The sequence below is a fragment of the Leguminivora glycinivorella genome, chromosome 2, assembly GCF_023078275.1.
Source record: "Leguminivora glycinivorella isolate SPB_JAAS2020 chromosome 2, LegGlyc_1.1, whole genome shotgun sequence".
NCBI lineage: Eukaryota > Metazoa > Arthropoda > Insecta > Lepidoptera > Tortricidae > Leguminivora > Leguminivora glycinivorella.
Window position 1 is genome coordinate 9755139 of NC_062972.1, and position 23822 is coordinate 9778960.

General features: G+C 35.3%; 1 protein-coding gene across 1 annotated transcript in view; it reads right to left on the bottom strand.

Annotated features, from left to right (window-relative positions):
* LOC125241781 (lachesin-like) overlaps positions 1–23822 on the bottom strand; it is a 62424-nt gene that overhangs the window by 18534 nt on the left and 20068 nt on the right. The window contains exon 2 of the mRNA XM_048150409.1: positions 1219–1322. Within this exon, the coding sequence (XP_048006366.1) occupies positions 1219–1322 (104 nt within the window). The remainder of the gene's footprint in view (positions 1–1218; positions 1323–23822) is intronic.

The following is a 23822-nucleotide window of genomic DNA, read 5'->3' on the forward strand; positions in this document are numbered from 1 at the left end:
ATTCTTACATACACACCGTATTGGAACTTTAAAGCTTGTAAGATAGGATTTGAATCGGATATACGCTAATTTTCAAAATGACTGTTTGCTTGGAAACTACACCTTTGACACTGAAATATTGGTATTATACATATGTATGTATGATTGATTGACATCTTAGGTAAGATTAATTCTTCGTTATCTGCACAGATTCGAGATTAATTACTTTATTTTAAGTTATAACGTAACATTTAAGAAATATTAATGAGCAAAACCCTTATGACATGAGCTTTCCAAATATCTAAAATAACGATACCCAAAATAGCTCTTAAACGTCTTCTATCTTGCTTTGACACACGTGGCCAACATTGGCAATATAATATTAAAATAAAATTCGCTCGGTCTATTGCAATTCTGTTACGGATATCCCATCCGATCCGCAATAAGTGTGGCTTTTAGCGTGGAGCGCTGCACGTTGGGACCGATCGCATATCGCTTTCTTCGTGTATTATAAATTCAAAATAGTTTTAATATTACCAAAGTTGAAAGGTTTTCCGATGCCACTACAACAAAATGCAGCCAATATTTTGTTATTTTACGACGAACAATAACAACTAAGAAAAGCAAATGTTGTCTCTCCGATTTTTATTTCTTGGACGACAACTGCAAAAATTGGCGCTTATTAGTCTTCTTACGAATAGAAGGTATCCACCAGGGAATCTTTTCATTTTAATGTGTCTCGTGTTTCTAAACCAATTAAAAACAAGCGTTAATCTTTTGAGAAAACACTCCATTATTATATATTTATTTATATATAGACCTTGGAGGACCACCTTAGCTTCAGATTATTGTGACTTTCAATGTGCTCTTACGAGTACTAGGAGACTAAATATAAGAAATGAATTTAAATACTCGTGGCTACCGTGTGATACACGTGTGTACATATAAATAGTTATTTGTTATACAAAAGTGCAAAGTTGTATTTCAACACACGAGAAGTAAAATACATTTGCACTCGTGTGTAACAAAAAACTTTTCCCCTTACTATAGCGAGGAAAGTACAACACAAAAAACGCGTTTATCACTGCTTCCAGCAGTTCCACATGTGGTAAAAAATCATCATCAATTTGCCTCTATTCAAGGTCAAATTACTTTATCTACTAGTGGATAAAATGAGTTTTTACCCCCTGGTATTACAGGACAAAACACGTGTTTCCGAGTTAGTGAGGGGAAAATTACCTTATAGCCCCTTAGGTCTTCTACAACGCACGCGAGCAGCGCGTCGCGGCCCACCGTCACCGTCACGTTGGTCACGGGCTCCACGAACCGCGGAAATAGAGATTCTGTAACAACAAACAATACATCATTCAATTATGTATACATAATTGAATTATGCATGAATAAGTCTATAGGTGTAACATCCATTTTTTTCTATGTTTTGCAATGTTTGCTTTATTAAATAGAGTGTCTACCGGTTATACCTACATGGTAGGCGTGTTCAGTGGATACATGTGGATATCGACTTAATAGTGTAATAATGAAAAAAATGTATCAGTTACAATGGTCCTCCAGTCGGGATTTGCCCCGCTGTACCTTAACTGTATCAGTCAGAAATTATTAGAGCCCTGTCAGTAAGCAGGGACATTTTCAACTGGACATGAATTGATGGCTGTATGATGTTTGATGTAACATCATACTCGTATTAAAAACAAATTCGTTATTAGGCAGTTATTAAAATCAGAATAAGCCCTTCGCTTGCCTCCCTCTTCCTGCGCCATATGCTTGGCCCGCCACACATCTCACTCATCCCAGCACGAAAATACACTTAGCTTGTACTCTGAATTAATAGATAGGTATACAGGTAGTTAGGCAATTAAATGTGTTGATGTATTGCATGGCTATTTACGAGAATCAAAAATTAAAGAAATTGCTCGATTTCTATATATTTAGAACCTGCTATAATAGCACCAATCATAACATATCTATATTTTTTTATTGATCCAGTATGACGCATTTAATTTTAAAAATAAACAATATTATAATCAACTTAAAGAAATTTTGCCAATTTATAAAAATATATGGTTAGACTGGAACTTTTCATTAAAATATAGGATGTCGTAAACATTACAAAATTAATGTTTTTTTTAGATTTACAAACTCCTTTGAAATTTAATAGTCATCGCAATCGAATAAACTGGTACGAAGTCAAATCAATACGGTTTAAATTGAATTGACGAGGTTCCAAATGAATTGAAAAACAATCAGCAGGAAGTGTTCGAATAATATCGAATGTATTTTATACGAATAAAAATACTAATTGCTGCAGGACAGCTTATAACATACATATTTGAAAACAAGCGATCCATCAAAACTTGCATTAAACTTGTCTCCAACAAATATTGTCTAGCACATAGACATAGAAAAAGTATAGACCGACGGTATTAAGCAGGATCTAAATAATCTTATATTTATTTATTTATTTAAACTTTATTGCACAATACAAAAAAGTACAAATGGCGGACTTAATGCCAGATGGCATTCTCTACCAGTCGACCATGGGCTAAACCGAAAGATTAAGTAGGTGCAGGCATAGAGTATATTGAATAGTATGGTATAGAGTTATCAGTCAAGATTTTCGAATGCAGCGCCGTCTATTATTAAGTTACGACAACTTTTCATGTGACTTTCCATGCCTAAAGGTTCCTTTTTTTAGAACATAAAGCATGTGGACCCTTTTAACATGGAACGCCACATATTTATGGCGGGATTTCTAAATAGGTCATTCATCAACCAGGCACATTAATAAATATTTGAACGCTAACTTATTTGCCAAAAAAGAAAGTACAAGCTTATAAAATTTCCAATTTAATACATGTAATTAGCCATAGAATGCCGTTCGCTAGTTTGCGGGTGGTACAGCGACATCTAGCGAAAATTTTGAACATCAAAAAATACTTATACATTTACCCAGTTTGCGGAGGTAACAGTGACATCTAGCGAACTACGGCATATAATTGATTTTTAGTATATCGGATTTACTATTTCCTTTGACTGAAAACACCGTGGGTGCAGGGTCCTAGTATACTTAGTTAGCGTGTAATGGAAAAGAATTTAAGATACAAACAATATCCATATATACTACATATAAATATATATATACAGACCTAATATTATATATAAATAGGTATATAAATATACAATACATAAATATAATATAAAATATACCCATTGTGAAAGATCATTGAGGGTGACTATCGAACCTATATATCATCCTGTTCACTCTCATGAAGCAATACATAAACTGAAAGGGACAGATACCTATTGCTACTTTGCTTGATCTTCAGTCAGTACCATGGTAATGCTTTTTCTCGTCAACTTTAAGAAAATTATATGAATTTTTGGTGAGAAACTGGCTATCAGTCATATTAGTCATATATTGCCGTAATGGAAAGTGGTGCCATGATGCCGCCCCGTACCGGTCATCTAGAAGTTTCCTCAATCTACGGTTTAGCAGGTGTCTAGTTGAAGTTTATTGATCGTCACCGATGACTCGGTGGCTACTCGGGCGACCTTTTCAAACGGCCGCGCCGTATTTGTTCGCCGCGGTGGAGCGATTGCTTGCCTTGCTCTCGTGGCGCCGAAGCAGACCAATCTAGAAACACTCAGATTGATTGAACATGGTGGCAGAAATTTTAGTTCAAGTTTTTCGATGGAATACGATATTTTCCTGTAAATTTTTAGGTGGTAGTGGTAAATTTTTAAAACTCACTCATTGCCCACTCATTAGGTGGTTTAACAAATTATATATTAATAATTAACTATGTTAATAACTTTCTGACGGGACACTCCTTTATTTAATGACACAAACTCGTATTAAAAAAAAATCTATTAGATTTATATTCAAACGGGTACCATATGATTTCACCACCATTCTTCGAGTCTAAATTTTTCAAACGTTTCAATTTATTTTATTAGCGTAATAAGTGTAACAAAATATGGATGTACCGTTTCTTCTAGCCAGAGTTCAATATTTTCTCATACTAAACGTAAACAATTAAAATAGTCTACACTACTTAGTATAGATGGCTTTAAATTAATTTCCACTCAGCAAAAATCGTAGATTTCGCATGCATGTAACTTTTTCTGAAAAAATCTGAACTTTATTACCATTCGATTTATTCAGAGCGAGCTATCGGCAAAATTGGTTGATTGTGTTGCTAGACTTGCTAGTCAATTTTGGGATGCCTCGTTTGTTTTCTACTAGCTGCAAATTGCTCTGGGCTACCTAAAACATAAGAATGGGTAGATACGGATAAATTGTTTTTATCAATAGTTTTATAGCTACAATACGAATACTTTTTAAATCGTATCTGTATTTTGATCTATTTTTTATAAATTCAAATATTTATGTCACTGTACATTCAATTTTATAAATTTAAATTTTAAAATCGATTGATGAAATATCTTTTGAGAAAAGTGTATGACATGAGTAAAGAAAATAATTAATGACTACCCAAAATGAGGCAAGCACTCTGTGTTATACTTTTTTTTAATAATCGCTAAGATATTTCTTAATACCATATCATATTCTAATATTTTTGAAATTGTTGGTAACAATTTTCACCATTAAAATCACATGTTTAAATTAACATGAAATAATTTACTTCTGATTCTAAATAAAAAATCTTACAACTGCCTACCTTCTTAACGGTTGATTTTATCGTATTACAAACTTAAATTAGTTGTATGAATAATTATTGAAATATTTAAAAATTGCAAACGGGACGTTTCAAGGACGGCATTGTCCCCGTGGTCTCGGAGTAATAAGACGCGATTAAGTCCCGTTTGCAATTTTAAATATACTTAAAAATCGTATGAGTTTAAATTAATGAATGAAATAATGTTCAAAATACAAGTTTATTCAATCATTTACGATTATGATATGAAATGTATTTGAATAGATTTTATGTAAAAGATGAACTCCTTTATCCACTAAATATGTAAATGCGTATAAGAATTTCCACTCGTCTATTCGACTTATCACTGTCTCGTATTTAGAGTCGAATCGACAGTGACGTCACATCAGAGCTAATGTGATACACATGTCGATACGCACGACGACGCGGCAAAGCCTGCAACAATCTATTTAGGCTAAACAACCTGAGACACGGAAAAATATCCGCGAATGATTGATGAGTGTGAACGCGAATAGAACAAATCCATCCGAGCCCCATCAATCTTTAGGCACGGCGGGCCCTCCCTGCAAGCGACGTCGCCGACTCTAATGAAAGAAGAGCTTACCGAGCAACGAATAAACAATCGCGAAATGTTGTTTCGAATACACCGCCAAGACTGATGATCGAAGGAATGTGCTTTTAAACTAGCCATGAACTTCTTTCGTTATTTACTAGCTCGGGCGATTTATTGCAGGCGTCTTAGCGGAAAGCGGAACACGCGGTAATGTATACCGGGTCAGGTATATTTTATTTAAATTTTTGGGTTATTTATTATGGCTAGGTTGTTGTTTAGGTGTTTTGAACGTTAAACAGTCGGTTTTAAGGTTCTAAAGAATACACATGGATTTTTCCTGGTAAATGGAACTTTATTCTACATTTTAAATTTACGGCCAAGCATCAAGGAACCTGCTATGACTTCCTTTTCGGAAACAGTTGCGACTGCAAGCTGCCGAAGAAATTCTAACGTAACTGATTGTATTTATTATTTAAATCTAGCATCTTTGTTTTAAATATAAATATAAATACAACGATATTTTCTAAAACAAGGACATCCTGAGATGTGAATGACGTAGATTACACGCAGTTGTATACAGGATGTACAATGTTAGGCGTAAAGAGGTAACAGACAGAGTTATCTACTGTTGGTTGTATTTACTTATTAACATGTTTTACCAACCCATGTTTTAAATATTTATAAAGCACCGTTCTGCTGTCATTATCATTCGATTTATTGAATCACCAAATCAGTCATTTTGATTCGAAGCATGTAACCAATAAGGATATGAAAAGCGTGCGTACAACGGTGATTTTAAATATGTCTCACGAAATTTTAATTTCAGGAAGAGAATTAAATGTTTTATGACATGATTCTCACGTGTCAGCGTAATCATCGTAAGCGATTGCATCTCGCAGCAAAAATCTTAACAAATTATTAAATAACAATCGGCTTCCCTATTACTTACCTACTCTCATCTCATTTAAACTAAATACTTGACAGAAAGGTAACACCTTTTTCAAAAATGAATATTAAATGATTCCATCACAATAAAATGCGCGGGTTTGAAAACTTCCACCTGCGTACGCTGTATGTGGCATCATTAAAGCAACCACGTTCAGTTGATCATTGCGAGGCCCGCGAATGGAGTGACTTTGACGAATCAATCGCAGCAAAGTTTAGTGCTCGGGCCGGATTACCATCGACGGCGGAATGCAATCAACACGCCGCCATATTGTCAACTGATACGCCGTGGCTTGCGTGGGCGACGGTCGCGCGATGGTCGCGCGACGGCGATGCGACGCATACGAAATCAAACCTTATCGATATGGAAGTATGAGACGCCGAGACCAAGACACGGCGATACACTCATTCGGATCAGTGTGGATACCACGAGTTTCTAAGGTACAGTAGGTTCACGAAGAGGGTTTTAGAAAAGTCGAAGCAATTTTTTGGATGACAATACGGCTGCCATAAATAGTAATCTCGAGGCCTGTCTCGGGGGACTTCATTGATTCTAACCTCGAGTTTTCGCACGATTGAATACGATAGAAGAACATCACGAAAACAGGTCTAAAATGTTTTTCAAATATTTCTAACAAATTATTCACGAGGCTAAACATATGAAACTTGCTTCTAAAGTGGTTTGAAGGAAGTTTATCGATTACTAAAAACATTATTTAGATTGCGTTCCCGAGCAGGAACATTGAGCTCGCTCATACTTGCTTACCTACTCGCGGTGAGAAGGAGGAAACAACCACACAACACCTTACGACGTTACTCGATAGCAAAAATTCATGGAAAATTAATGTACAATAGGTACAAATGTAGTACATAATAACTTCCCATCGTTTTACCTCGAAAACGTTAGTATTTGTTGTGCTAAATTTTAATATTGTGGGAGTCAAAGGGATCATGCTTTCAACTTTTAATGAAAAGGTCATAATTAAATCGTTTCTGGGAATCAATATAGAAAATACCATAATGTAAAATACCCTATAATGGACGGTGATGCCATTATGGACAAAAAAACACAAATCCTTAAAAATAAGTATCTAAAATTAGTTTCTAAAAACTGACGGCAATGTACCATAAACTAGAGTTATAGTCCATAGAGCTGTTTAATTTTGAAGTTTCATTTAATTCGGTTATTTCGGAAGGATTTGGCGGCAAGATAAAAGTCATCAGTTTACCCAAAAAAATATCAACACGAATCCTTAGCAATGTTGCTAAGAGAGTTGAGTTCATGTATAAAATAATAAAAAACGAATACTCGGTGTAAACTTCAATGAGTTTTACTTTCTGCATTAACCGTGAGAAATGGTATAAAACATATTATGTTTGTTGATCCAAAGATATAAAGAAATAGTGTTATTTTGCGAGTGTCCATTATTGGAACCGGAAAACTGCGTACCTCCTATGATGGACAAGGAACAATTTACGAAACCAAAATTTACAAGAAACGATCCTATGTTAAAATAACCCAAACTAATTTTATTTGGGGTATATAAAATTGACTCATTGAGTATCAGTTGGCTTTAAAAGTAAAATTTTAAACTTATTTCACTGTCCATAATGGGGGATCTATTACTGGAGAACTGCCGTCCATGATTAGAGAAAAAAACTTAGTTTTAAATTGTTAACTACCTATGAAGAAACCAATAGGAGTATCTATTCTGCAATACGCTTGAAATGTAAAAGAAGGATAAGACATTCAAGTTTTAAAGACGCTTAGCGGTAGAATTTTTACACGTATCAGTGAAATGTCAAAAATAGGCAAAATTTTATCTTAAACTGTCCATGATTGGGTCCGTTACCTTATATTATTCAGTAGTATTCTAGATCAGCCTTTGAATAACTTTTTCTTAAATTACATAGTGTGTTGTGTTATATTATACTGTTTGGCTAGGCGAGCAGAGATTTGATATAGGTATTCGTATGAAATGAGATCATTATGTATAGGTATAGAGTATGTAATACGTGGAGCGCAATTGTTGTCAAACATGTACCGAAGCCTTGGGGTTTGCGATTTCTGCTATTCAGCATAATGTCGTACACATTATAAGAAGTATAAGCTACATAAGTATTATGTAGCTTATACTTCTTATAATGTGTACGACATATGATAGCTACGTAAGTTATCTTTTAATTACTAGAGTCGATATTTTAATACAATACTTTTTTTACTAACTGACTTTTCTGTTAGAGCAAAGTATCTTAAAGATGTTTTTCTACTCCCGTAGTGTTATTCGTCATTTATAGTGTCGTGCATAGATCTTAAAAACCCGTTTAAACGCGTCATTTTCAGTTACATTTCACAACGGTTTAGAGAATTATGAAATTAATTTTGACTGGAGTATGATTTAATTACACAAATTAACCCTATCAGTGGCATAGGTGGGCTTAATATACCGGTGGCTGGAACACGATTACGCGCGGCCGGTTCATCAGGCGTGAGTGGCCCACACGTGCCGCGCGTGTCTCTGCCCGTGCCCGCGTATTTGCCTAATTGCCACAGTGCGCTGTGACAAAAGTCCGGCCGGACACCCACGCAAATTAGATTTTCTTCCGACCGTACGTATTGTGCCTTACTTACCTCTTTTATCTTAAATTGACTGCGGCTCTAATTGAAAAATTCATCAGCGAACCATTGTGCGGTTATTTTAAATGCGGGTGTGACAACTTAATTATGAAGTTGGTTTTTGCGAGTGAATTTTACGGCCGGTTCGTTTAGTAAACAATTACTGTTCAGTTATAATATTTAAATTAGAACAGAATGTTCCTTCCAGTAAACTTACTGTTCAACCTACATACTTATAATATGTAAAGAAACGATACGAAAAGAGATATCTCTTTTCGACATGCACTGATAACAATATTTGGGTTGCAACGAACTTGTCTGTCAACTGTAAAGCGCTCGCCAATTCTCTTGTTTGAATACAGTAAAGTTTTATATTAAACCACTGAGCGACGTTGGTCATCTGTTATGTGTGGTTGTGTCTTGTAAGTACATCAATAATTTAAATAACAAAGACTTATTATGAACAGATAAGTCGTAATTTGTCGTACCTATAAGTAATATTTTATTTCCACACACTGATAAAAACTTGTGTACTTTTAGTAAATTATGTATTGAATGTTAGTTTCTAAACACGTTTGTCAACTCTGCCGTACAAGCAGAGCTGCACGCAAATATAAAGGTGATTTACGCTAAAAATGCATGCTGCTAGCGCGGGCGAGTTAACCTAGAAAATAGCGACGCGTTCGTGAGATATTTTAAAGACGAACGAAAGAGCCAGATAATTCGAAGATTTCTAAGTAAAACCCAAATACATAATATGACAAAATGTGTAAGTACTTAGGTGTGTTTGTTGTAATGAACAGATAAATAAAAGGGTCCTAAGACGAATTCCATTTGTGGTTTTCTACCTTGTCAGTGAGTGCCATCAAAGGATAAATCCAGGATAAATCCTTTATTTGATCATTATTCAACAAGTTGAATGTCACAATTTATTTATTTATTAAATCTTTATTGAAAAAAGAAACACAATAGGTAGGCGAACTTGGACGAAGCAGAAAAATTGTAGGAGGTGCAAAATTATGGTATAAACACAAAATAAACATAATTAATTACTTGCTTAGTTATTAAATCGGTTTATCTGACTTACTACAGTAGGTGTTTACGCCCGTATCAATTGCGCGCCAGTCGCGCGCAATAATTGCGTAATAGAGCAAAATATGAAAATCTGATTTCCATTGGTTATTTGAATACTCTAGATATGGTTTACACATACCTATTCCAATACCTAAATCATATTTATAGTCATAAAAGGAATTAGTAGTTAGCCTGGTCATGTAGTTTCAGGAGGTGGCGATTAGTAATGTAGAACCCACGTAGTGTAGCGAATAACTAGTAAATGCCATGTCCTCGCCCCCGCCTCGCCTGCCCATTTGCAGCGCACTTGACTCGGCAAAGTGATAGCGTAGGCGACGGAGTGCGGAACAGTCTAGAGCTACGCCTTGATGTTGCTTATTCGTAATTTCGTAGCGGCTCTGGCTAAATGTGGGTTTCCTATACTCGTATGAATGTTATGTTAGAGTAAAAAAATCATGGTTTTACCTTATTAAAGAAAACTGATCGGCCCTATTCGAACTTTAATATACATCAAATATTAGATCTAAATATGATATGAATCGAACATGCCAGGATCAATGTCATATCGCAGTGACACTTTACTTGCAACCAACTTGCAACTTAGAAGCATTTTTCGAATACCTCAGTTTGCCTGTCAGACAAATTGATATCCTATCTCTGTGATTACTAATAACCCCTAAGTTCAAACTTGTGTTCCTTAGTTAAATTAAAAGCCGATAAAAACACGTTTTAATGTGGTGACATTGTAACCTCTGCAGTTTGGAGTGTGCGGGTGGATTGAGTGAGCACCTTCCGAAAATAAAAAAAAATATGCTGATCATTTAGTAAAAGTTCTAAAACAATTGTAAAACGAATCTCTGAATTTGTAAAAAGATAAATCAAAAGATACAGTCATTAACATGTGCTCACTCAGTTCTCACAAACTACCAACGAAAACAGTGAATGTATTCATTTAACATATAATATTTATATACTAACATTTAGTAAAAAATATGCCAACCTACCTCTATAAATTTTAGATTACCTAGTGACGTATTTAATTTTTTACAAATAGTTTCTTATGCTCACTCAATCCTCACACTTTTGAAAAGCCGAATTTTGATGAAAAACATAAGATTTAGACCGCTATTATATGTGTATAGTTTAGTAAAAGTGAAATGGGAATTTGTAAAATACAAAACGAACCACTAACGTGTCAGGTTTTTTTATAATAAATTTTTGTAAGTGCTCACTCAGTCCACACGTTTTGAGAAAGTTAAAAATGTAAATATCTTAAGATTTGTAGCACCACAGACACTCGAAAGTACTTCAACATTTAGTAAAAATTTTTACTAAATATCCACCATCTAATATTTTATATTCGTTGTCTGGTTTTAAAGATATTCAGACATAACTTTTCTCATACAAATGTATCAATGGTCGCCCTGACCACACTATGTCGGCTCTTGATTTTCCCCGCCTTCCCATTGTCATATTGAGATTGGGGAGTTTCGTTCAATTTTGATAATAGTTTATATTAAACTAATACCATATTAATTCTCCATCTGCAAACTGTTTTTAGGTTATGTTCTTGGCCTAGTGATGATGTGTATTGTGTAATTTTTATCGACGTCAGGATAATAACCATATCGACATTCATGCATTAAAAAGGACATGAATGATAATTGGTAAGAAACAAAGAATATAATACTTCACTAGTAAGAAACCAGAACCTGGTAATCTAATCGCGCTAACAGATGAGCGTACCGGATTTGTAAGTGGGAGCGAGAAATAGTTATTCTTTTCTCGCTCCCACTTACAAATCCGGTAAACTATTATCAAAATTGAACGAAACTCCCCAATCTCAATATGACAATGGGAAAGCGGGGAAAATCAGGAGCCGACATAGTGTGGTCACCCTACTTGATACATTTGTATGAGAAAAGTTATATCTGAATATCTTTAAAACCAGACAACGAATATAAAATATTAGATGGTGGATATTTAGTAAAAAAATTTACTAAATGTTGAAGTACTTTTGAGTGTCTATGGTGCTATAAATCTTAAGATATTTACATTTTTAACTTTCTCAAAACGTGTGGACTGAGTGAGCACTTACAAAAATTTATTATAAAAAACCTGACACGTTAGTGGTTCGTTTTGTATTTTACAAATTCCCATTTCACTTTTACTAAACTATACACATATAATAGCGGTCTAAATCTTATATTTTTCATCAAAATTCGGCTTTTCAAAAGTGTGAGGATTGAGTGAGCATAAGAAACTATTTGTAAAAAATTAAATACGTAGTGACGTATTACCTAGTGAGGTAATCTAAAATTTATAGAGGTAGGTTGGCATATTTTTTACTAAATGTTAGTATATAAATATTATATGTTAAATGAATAAATTCACTGTTTTCATTGGTGGTTTGTGAGAACTGAGTGAGCACATGTTAATGACTGTATCTTTTGATTTATCTTTTTACAAATTCAGAGATTCGTTTTACAATTGTTTTAGAACTTTTACTAAATGATCAGCATATTTTTTTTTTTGGAAGGTGCTCACTCAATCCACACGCACACCAGTTTAGATACCTATTGTCTATTTGAGCTTTATTGCAGAATACATAAAAAATACCGAATAGCGAACTTACTACACACTTAAACAGGGCTCAACACGAATTTTAAGTAAACTTGAAATGGCAAGTAAACTATTAGCTTCAATAGGTACTTTGTTATTACCTACGCACTTTTTATCTACAATCGTAGATAAAATGTGCGTAGTATTTATTCTCAATAGTGTACGTATAGGTACCTAAGCAAATGTTATATTTGCAATATTTTTCTAGATCGGTTCGTCATATAATTTTACTATTTGTACTAAACGGATTATCACTAATTGTGTCATGTAAAGTTGAATAAAATGAGGTGGTAATTAATTGATCTATAAACAAAAACACTATGCACTAATAAATAATTGGTGAACTCCTGCAACACAAACGTATTTCACCGGATGTATTTGTGGTAATTTGACATTGTCGATCAAAGATAAAATTAACTGAGTGGAAGGAATGGTATAGGGCTGCTATAAATATAAAACCGATTTCGACAAATTCGAGCGGCTATTCTCTTGCGGCTGCACAGCGGCTTCGCTGCGAACCTATTCATGAGTATCGATTTTATGCAAAATGCAACAAGATTCACTTGGACATGGCTAGTACGTATTGTGCGGTATACCTATCAATCTCGCAGCAATTACGTACGTTGGTATCGCTATCGACGCTTGTAAATGGCTGTGAATGGCGGCGGGGTGTTGAAATGCGAGGCCTCGTCGTGCGAAATGGAGGGAATTGGAGTTGTGTATACACATGAACACAATTAGCGGTTAGCTGTGGATAAGGCGGCGGGCGAGCCCGGCCCCCCACAATAAGATGCTGATAAAGCCAATTTAGCCCGGATCCGATTTCTCCGCCCTGTTTATTATCAGTTGCGTCTAATTTTAGTTTTAGCCATTGTTCAAAGGAATACACAAACATGTTCATAAATTGTGGTTAGCTAAGTTATAGCTAAGTTATTTGAAGTTTGAGAATAATCGCGCGAAATGATTTTCCACTACACGCATTTAATTGGTTACTTTAGTGCCGGAAACTATTCTAACGAGCAATACACAGCAAAAGTTTGAGTATTTATGACACGACTACATGTAATAATCCAGATCTTCCAGGGGATCACAGTTATAATTTATCAAAATGAAATAAATTTTTATATTAAAGGAAAAAATTGAAAAATTTACGCTTCCGGCGGGACTTGAACCCGCACCATTTTTGCAATCCGTGCAATGCTCTTACCAATTGAGCTACGGAAGCCACGCCGGACTTCGCAAATCTTTCCATGCCTTTCCTTTTTTCGGGTTCAAGTCCCGCCGGAAGCGTAAATTTTTCCATTTTTTTTCCATTTTTTCCTTTAATATAAAAATGTTTAGAATCGTTAGCAGACGTTTCTGCTTAATAAAAAAAAAAAAATGAAATAAATTGATTGTCATATATTTATATTGATTTAAGACTACTAATCACCGCGTAGTATTGATATTCTTTACTAGCCACTATACGTTCGTATAGGTAGGTATTTGCAAGTATAAAATACAAAAGAAGAGAAACAGTAAAAACCACGATACATTATTATAGAAAATCAAAGAAATAGTAACGAAGCATACACGTTGCCAAGCAGCGAAAACGATAAGAATACGAAGACCGTATGAAAGTTATAAAAATATCTGGATGACATTTGGCGTTATATTGCTGTTATAAATCAGTGGTGCGCGACAGAGGAGTGTGGCGACAACGACGCGCGGTATGGCGTGAGGCGGCGTGCGGCGCCGCGACGGTGCCGCAGCGTGTCGGCACGGCGCGCGGCCACGCAACGCTCCTGCGTAAATATCACCCGGCCATTCACCAATGCCTTATCACCCACTATTGAGTTTCACCGATGCTTTATTTGTTTACGTGATGCCATCCACGGAAACTGTCAATGACAAAACAAGTAGCTTAAACTTTGCCAGTGTTTCCCTAACTTCATCCGATATAGTTCTCGTGGCGTTAACTGGGTGTTTTGGGATTCGGCACGTTTGTTTGAAATCTGACACGAAACTGCAAATCTGATACGGTATGTTATTAAACGAATTTAGTAGAAGCAGAATAAGGTAACGGACCCAATCATGGACAGTTTAAGAAAGCATTTCGCCTGTTTTTGATATTTCACTGATAAATGTAAAAATTCTACCGCTAAGCGTGTTAAATATTGAATGTCCTATCCTTCTTTTACATTTCAAGCGTATTGCAGAGTAGATACTCCTATTGGTTTCTTCATAGTTAACAAATTAAAACAAGGTGTTTTTTCTCCAATCATGGACGGCAGTTCTCCAGTAATGGATCCCCCATTATGGAGAGTGAAATAAGTTTCAAATTTTACTTTTAAAGCCAACTGATACTCAATGAGTCAAATTTATATACCATAAATAAAATTAGTTTGGGTTATTTTAACATAGGATTGTTTCTTGTAAATTTTGGTTTTGTAAATTGTTCCTTGTTCATAATAGGTCGCAGTTTTCTGGTTCCAGTAATGGACACTCGCAAAATAACGCTATTTATTTATATCTTTGGAGCATCAAACTAGTATGTTTTATACCTTTCTCATGCTTAATGCAGTAAGTAAAACTCATTCAAGTTTACACCGAGTATTATTTTTTTATTATTTTATTCATGAACTCAACTTTCTTAGCAACATTACTAAGAATTCGTCTTGATATTTTTTTCAGTAAACTGGTGAATTTTATCTTGCCGCCAAATCCTTCAGAAATAACCGAATTAATTGAAACTTCAAAATTAAACAGCTCTACAACTCTAGTTTATGGTACATTGCCGTCAATTTTTAGAAACTAATTTTAGATTCTTATTTTTAAGGATTTGTGATTTTTTGTCCATAATGGCATAACCGTCCATTATAGGGTATTTTACATTATATTGTTTATTTCTCTGATCTTAGAATGTTTTACATTAGCGTTTTTCGGCTTGTAGGCGGTCGTTTCGGTATTACCAGCTTAAGCTTACACGCGTTCTATATTATATTTCCTATAAGCGTGATTACATATAACATAACGGTAATGTAAAATACCCTATAATGGACGGTGATGCCATTATGGACAAAAAAACACATATCCTTAAAAATAAGTATCTAAAATTAGTTTCTAAAAACTGACGGCAATGTACCATAAACTAGAGTCATAGAGCTGCTTAATTTTGAAGTTTCATTTAATTCGGTTATTTCTGAAGGATTTGGTGGCAAGATGAAAGTCACCAACCAGTTTACTGAAAAAAATATCAGGACGAATTCTTAGTAATGTTGCTAAGAGAGTTGAGTTCATGTATAAAATAATAAAAAAATAATTCTCTGTGTAAACTTGATTGAGTTTTACTTACTGCATTAAGCACGAGATAAGGTATAAAACATACTAGTTTGTTGATCCAAAGATTTAAAGGAATAGTGTTATTTTGCGAGTGTCTATAACTGGAACCAGAAAACTGCGTACCTCCTATGATGGACAAGGAACAATTTGCGAAACCAAAATTTACAAGAAACAATCCTATAATTTTATTTGGGGTATATAAAATTGACTCATTGAGTATCAGTTGGCTTTAAAAGCAAAATTTTAAACTTATTTCACTGTCCATAATGGGGGATCCACTACTGGAGAACTGCCGTCCATTATTGGAGAAAAACATCTCATTTTAATTTGTTAACTATGAAGAAACCAATAGGAGTATCTATCCTGCAATACGCTTGAAATATAAATGAAGGATAAGACATTCAAGTTTTAATACGCTTAGCGGTAGAATTTTTACACGTATCAGTGAAATATCAAAAATAGGCAAAATTTTATCTTAAACTGTCCATGATTACCGTTACCTTAAACTGACCGCCCACCCTTACTTTCGGCCTGACCGCCCTTACTTTCTGAATATGAAATAAATAGTTATTCTCACGACATGTGTAACCGTATTTTTTTTTCCTCTATCTATGTGTAACTATACTCATAGTTGCACATAGATAGAGGAAAAAAAATACGGTCTTATAAAACTATTCGCACTCTAAATTAGTCAAATATGGGTGGAAAAAATCTCAGTGGTTCCCGCCGGAGTAGTGTTCCAAAACATTTAAAGTTATGATTATCGTAATTGTTGTTTACATTTAAGTACCGACATGCATTTAAATTGCAAATTAACAGTCATTCCTTTGAGTACCTAATCTACCTATTATGACAATGAATAAATGATCCTGGTTTTGAGTTTGAGGTATGTGACACATATTGTGCATTGTAGTTTTAAAGTGGTAATAATCGCCGTAGCACACATTTACATTGGTATGTAAAGGGTCGAGTGGAAAAAGAAAAGCAATAAAAGTTTTTCAACACGTGGCACACGTCAGCGCAGCGGTACAGGTACTATGGTTTACGCTCATACCGGCAGATTGGAAACCGCGCGTGCCTGTGCTCGTGTGCATACTTTAAAACGACGTGAAAATGCCAAATCCTGCGCTACGCCAGATTCACTTAATACCTACGTTTGTTTGCTCCGTGACTGAGCGCTATATCGAGCGTTGCAGTTCAACTGTCAATAAAACTGGAGTTGTGGTGCGGAAACCGCATATTGAAGCACCGCAGAACGTCGCGTGAAAAGCTACTGGTGGTGTAGACGGTCTAAAAATATGGATAAGCTTTGCAGATATGGGTAACATGGGAAATATTGAGAATTATGACACCAGCGACCGTCGTGTCGTGACGCCCCGTGCCGGGCGCCCACAACCCCGTCGCGCATCTAGTCACCGCAGTGAGTCCCAAATTGATGACATGATAACAATGGTACCTAACTACCCAAATGCAGCAATATTTAATCGACATTATCGAAAAAACTAAAACTTGTTTTAATGGTGCTACCGTTTGGCAATCTATGAACTGAGAATAATTCGTAATGCCAGAGGCGAATGATGTTTGATCGCAGTCGCTACTCTACTTATACAGCCACGTTTATAGCTATCTGATAACACATGAAAGGTTACCTTTCTTCATCAGTTCATAGAAGCTTTTTCTCATGTTTTATCCAACATCAGTAGTAATTGTTATCATTATGATATGCAGCTAATGTAGAAATGAGCATATTAGATGAGCATACTAAGGGGCTTTAAGGAGTAATTTAATAAAGCACCGCAGAGACATACGAAACACTTACAATGGCGGGATTATAAGTCAAGTCTCGGGCACAATGCCGTGCCATTATTGCGAAACTACTACCCGAGTGTAGCGGCTACGTAAACCTACGGCTTGTTAATTTTGAATAGAGACGCAGAGAGTATATCTGTATCGCGCAGACACTCGTAATGCCGCTTCCGTCGCAGCTGACTCTAGACCAAATAGTGTGGATCTTTCACAAAAACTAGCAACCAATTTAATAGAGCACCAACCTAATATAAACTAACGATGTACCGTCAACAGAGATCGTCTGGGATCCATGACTCTATTTATTTGAACTATGAAAATAATAGTAGATGTCTAAATAATTAGATTAAGTTTTAGCTTTTATCTAGAAATGATAAACTAACCTTCAAGACCTAAAAAAGGAAGGAATCTAGATGCTCAAAACTATAACCTAACTGACTATTCTTGCATGCTGTTTCTGATGACAGTTCGTTTTCTTGGGGATCGCAGTTGTAACTAGGGCTCTGGATACACGTGATTCACGCCGAACCGTAGCTACGTGATCTTAACACCGGCGGTACTAAGATCACGAATTTCACGAACACGGCAAGGTACGTACCTCGTACGCACGTACGTACGTACTTGCCTTAGCGCCCGGATTCACGTGACACGCCGCGGGCCGTGACACGCCGCTGCCCGAACTAAGTTCGTGTGCAGAGTACTTATCGTACGTTTTGTAGATTTAACTCGCCCGGGAGAAAACCAAATCATGACTATTATTGAATTATCACTTAATACCTATACTTAATACTGGACGAAATTTTTTTTACATATGAATTAAACTTATATTTATGTTTTGCTTCGATTTTTATACAATACATATAACTTGCGGCCCTCCCCGGCTACGCACGGGGATTATGATAAAAATTGTTATAATAAGTTATCCGTAAAAGATAGACATATGCCATCGCGGACTTTTTTGTAGACCTATTAGAGAGACACAATTTTCCAATACATTATTTTGATATAGCTCAAACGGTTTCGGCAGCGTTTTCGATTAAAGCTCTCAGCCAGCGGGATTTTGTCCAACTCGATTAGAAAATATCGTCATATTTCAACCAATTCAAACAAAACTTTAACAAATTATATACCTGAACTTTCCTCAAGAATTACTCTATTCATAAGTGAAAACCATATGAAAACCCGTTCAATTTTTGAGTTTATCACGAACACACAGACAGACGCGGCTCCCCGGGAGTTTATTTTATAAGAGAAGATTAAGTGATTTACGGCGTTATTCTGTTTCCGATTTTATTGAAATTAAAACTAGCAAACTGTCCGATGCCTTACACTATCTACATATATACCTGTATGGTAAATGTCAACCTGTGTTACGTTACGTCTTAATATTGTTTATTTTTTGACATGTGCCGTCAGAATCCTCAAATACTTGACACTAACTTAAAACTGTATGTGGTGACAGTTTAGTATAGTATGTGGTAAGTATAGGGCCGAGGGACAAGTAATACGAACGCTGGTTTGTAGCACACTGGTTTATTCAAGTAAGGTGTCACGTATATGAACCGTGGGCACAGCCACGCACACATGCATATCTCGTTGCGTACATACGCAACACTCCTCCCGCTATATTACATACTACATAGTAACTACATAACATCCTAAAAATATTTCTTAAAGTCTATATTTAATTTTGACCGCCCATCCTCGTCGCCACTGGTAAGTATAGGGCCGAGGGACAAGTAATACGAACGCTGGTTTGTAGCACACTGGTTTATTCAAGTAAGGTGTCACGTATATGAACCGTGGGCACAGCCACGCACACATGCATATCTCGTTGCGTACATACGCAACAGTATGGAGTAACTATTGTCCCAGAGCTGTAAGAAGTGTAAGAACCTCTTTTTCACACATGACAGCGTCCACAAAACGTAAAATCCTGTAATAATGGTTAAAAAAATCAAGTACTTAAAATAGTATTTTATACAATCGCGATATAATACAAAGCTTTTCAGTCGAGTACCATGTTTAGGCCACGAAGCTTTGCTGAGTGGCCTAACAGTACGGTACGAGAGTGAAAAACTTAATTATATCACTATTGTATACAATACTTTTTCTACGAGTCATCATCTTCATCATCAATGGACGGAAATATCATCATTCATGCAAGTTTAAATTAATGTTAATAGCGTCGTTCACCGTTGTATCAACATCGAATTACCTAGTAACCAATTATTTGTAACAACCGTCTCTGATTGGCCGATAACGCCACAAATAAAAAAAATGTATTTCAGATGCAGAAAAATTTGCCAGGTATCGCAAATTAGTATATAAGTTGTATAATGTTCTATTTTTGAAATTATTACAGTTAACTTAAAGTCAACTATAATGAGATTAAGTACATATATTATTATAGTTGAGTCGGAACTGCCATAGAGTATCCAACACTGAAAAGTTAGCACTTATAGTTTAGTCTGTGGTGTCCTAATTGACAGATTACAATCGACGAGTAGAAAAATAATATTTCCCTTACTTTAAACATAATCTAAAACATGTTACATTTTTGCGGATCTTCGTTAGTAAGTATTTTACGATATTAATTTATAACGCAAGATTTACTTATTAAACCATTTATCATTAATTTTTATTTTTAAACTAGTGCTGTGGCAGAGTGTAATTTCGATTCAAATGACATTTCAGTAAGTTGATAGAAATCGTATATTTGTTTAAGCGCCTCCTTGTCCATAGGGCCTAATCGATTCAACCAATTCGAAATTAATCGTTAGATTTGGCAAACGATACGCCTTAGCCACATCGCAACATATGTACTTCAAAACAAATGTGTCAAAAATGTGAACTTACGGATCCGGGACAATAGTTCTGATGAAATTCAGCAACACGACGCTTAGCCATATATTTCTGGTCAAGCATTATTATGTTATTCTTAAGGTTTTCACATTTATTCTTTCATTTATTATGTATGAAAATGAAAACCTACCAAGTGGCTTTAATTAATTAATATTTAAGCTTGCTCTTATGTAAGCATATAACGTAATCTTAAATGTAAACAAGACAAACAGGAGTGTAGGTGAACAAAAGAGCAAGTTTATGATGACTATTATACTCCAGGCAAAAAATATGCACACATGTGCGCGGGGCCACGGCTAAGACAAAAAAAATGACAGCTGCAGTTCTTATCAGTTTCGGTACATTAAATAATACTTTTAGATAGTATATTCCTTTATAGCACTGTATTGTTTGACGAACGAGCTCAGCTATCTTACTGTGGTGGTATTTTGCAAATAATAAGCGCAGTTCCACCACGTGGTAATAAAGACAGTAAAATTTACGAGCAGCCTTTTGTACGTGAAGCTGAGTGAAGTGAGCGATGTGTTATTTTTACATTTTTGGATTTTTTATTTAATCTGGATGAGGCAGTTTAGAATTTTAGTTTATTTCAATTAGTCACTTGTAAGATCCCAGTTGCAATTTAAAAGTTATTGTCTTGTTGTTTTGTTAATTTTTTGTATTGTTACTGTTAATGTTTGAAACTCTTAACAACGAAGAAAAGTTTGATGTGGAGATATGCCACCAGAGTCGGAGATTCAACTTTATGTAGTCTCTGCAAGGATCGGACAAACAATGAGTTTCCGTGTCGTCATGGTACTACAGGATCTATCGCGAGGCATTTGACGTCAGTTCATTTGAAATCTGCTGTTACTGTTACGACATCAAACGAGTAAGTCAATTTTTTAAATAGGTGTAATCCATAATAAGTAAATGAAAGCAGCAAAGGTCTAAGTTTAAATACCATGAAAAAATAATTTTAAAGTTATTGCATGTAAATAGTATAACGAAGCTCACTTTATTAAGCAGTGCCTATTTATTATTTTTGAAACAATATATCAGTCATAAAACAGTGTTTACATCTTAATAAAATGATAATCCTGCGCCTTGAACCCTCTTAAAGTAGACTTTTTTTACTACCATCAATCTTATTATTATATAACGTAATTACACTAATTACCTAATTAAATAGTGGCTATAACAGTTAAGTAAGTTCGCGTAAAATGTATAACATAATTATTAACTAGGTATGTGTTAAAATTACGTTTCCGTGGATGTCATCCTATCGTCACATTCTTAATTTTTATACTAAATTGACAAATGTCTTACTCCTTGCATCAGTAATTGAATGGTACCGTGAATACTTATCTTCCTATTAAATCTTATTAATCAGAGGGTAACTAGAGAGTTTTTGTCAACGAACATTGCAGACACATAATAAGCAGATTCAAGGGTATCACGGTGCACGGTTAAGCCCATATTACCACGTTAACGCATGGTATTTTTCAACCACAACCACTCAACAGATAAGCTTAACAAAGGATAAGGTATAGTCATGGTATAGTGCCATTTTAATAAACATAAAAGTAATATTTTAGTGAAAGTATAAGCATTTTTTGAATTTGTACTCGAAGCGTCGGTTGTAGCGTAGAGACAATGCTAACAGTGGTTATTTAATAATAAGTCGAATTTAGAATTATAACTGTTGAAAACCTTTGGATAGAGTAAAAAACTCAAATGACTGGAAGGAAACTTTATCTGAAACGGTTACCAAATCTAGCAGTTACCCTTACAAAAGGTTACCTACCCATATCGTTGGTATTTTTCTACCACTTCTCAATTAAGCCTATCGGAAACCCCGGATCGTTTATTTGGTTATATTTATTTATTACTTACATATTAATATTTGAAAAACCGCAGTATTGAATATAAATTTTAATTCAAAAGTAATTAAGATATAACCTCACGATACCTACATTTTTATTCATAACTTATAGAGACTGCATCCGATCTTATCTTCTCTCATGAAACGCCGCTGGCGGACCGAACGGGCGTGTCACGTGAATTCGTACGTACGTACGGACGGATCTACGAACGTACGTACCCTAATTTCACGTGATTTATTTTCACGTGACGAACGAACCAGAAATCCGTTGCCGTGTATCACGGCAACGTGCGTACGGCTACGTGTTCACGATACACGGTCACGACCGGGAGCCCTAGTTGTAACCCTAACACTGCCTTGGTGCTTTTTGTTATCAGTGCGGTTTATTGCGGGTTGGAGCTATAATCTACTGGAACACAAGCTTAAAATATTCATATTAAGATCACAGGAGAAGAAATAACTGTTTAAAATAAAAAAAAAGTGTCATGTCAAAATCTTTCCCGTACTTAAACCTTGCCCCAATATAGTAAGAAAAGTAGAAAATATTACAAAATTATGTCTTTCAAAAATATTGTAAAACTTGTAGACTATTTTGTATCCACTTGCATTGTAGGAATCAATGAAGGTGGAATTTGAAATCAAGAGTAATCTGTCTGGATGGAAATGCGAAAGGAGATGGATGACAAGGAAAATACGCGAGAAAATTCAAAAGGAAAGCAAGGTAGAGCGAGCGCAGAAAATTGGCTTCATTAGAGCGAGGGACTGAGGGCGCGTTAAAATTTGACACACGGCTACCAAATTCGATGAATTTAGGTGAATGAACCTGAAAAAATTACATAGATTATAAAAGTGTTAACTGTCTCTTTACTAGAAGTTACGAGTATGAAGACGATACAATTCAGTTTGTGCAAAAAGATAAACATCCTAAGTATGTGTTTTTTAAGTATATCAGGGTACGTAGCCGAATGGCACAAACGCTCACGAGACGCTCACGAAACGAAATCAAAACCAAAACCATTCTGGGCATTCTGTTCTGTCACTGACTGAGCGAATAAAGTGAATGAATGGCATGAGTGAGTCGCGTTGAGCGCAACGACACCGATGTAATGTTATGCGCTGAGTGAGCGGCATTTCACGCAACGTAACAATGCCTGAGTGTTACGCGCTGTCAGTTGGAAGTCGCATTATAAGTTTCACTTCAACAAGTACCTAATATTTTTATTCATTTGCATTTTTATTATATGTATATTATTTGGTGCAATAGGAATCTTTAATATCACGTAACACTTACCTACCCAATTATTTTTCGTCAATAATCTACATAATTAGGTATGTCTCAATGACGTGCATATTGTAATTTTGTATATAATATGAATGTTTTACAAATAAAACTGAATTTGAGGGTACATAAACAAAATATGACATCATATTGCTCGCTCCTCGGCGCAGGCTTGTGAGTGTCACAAAGTTGTCGTTTGC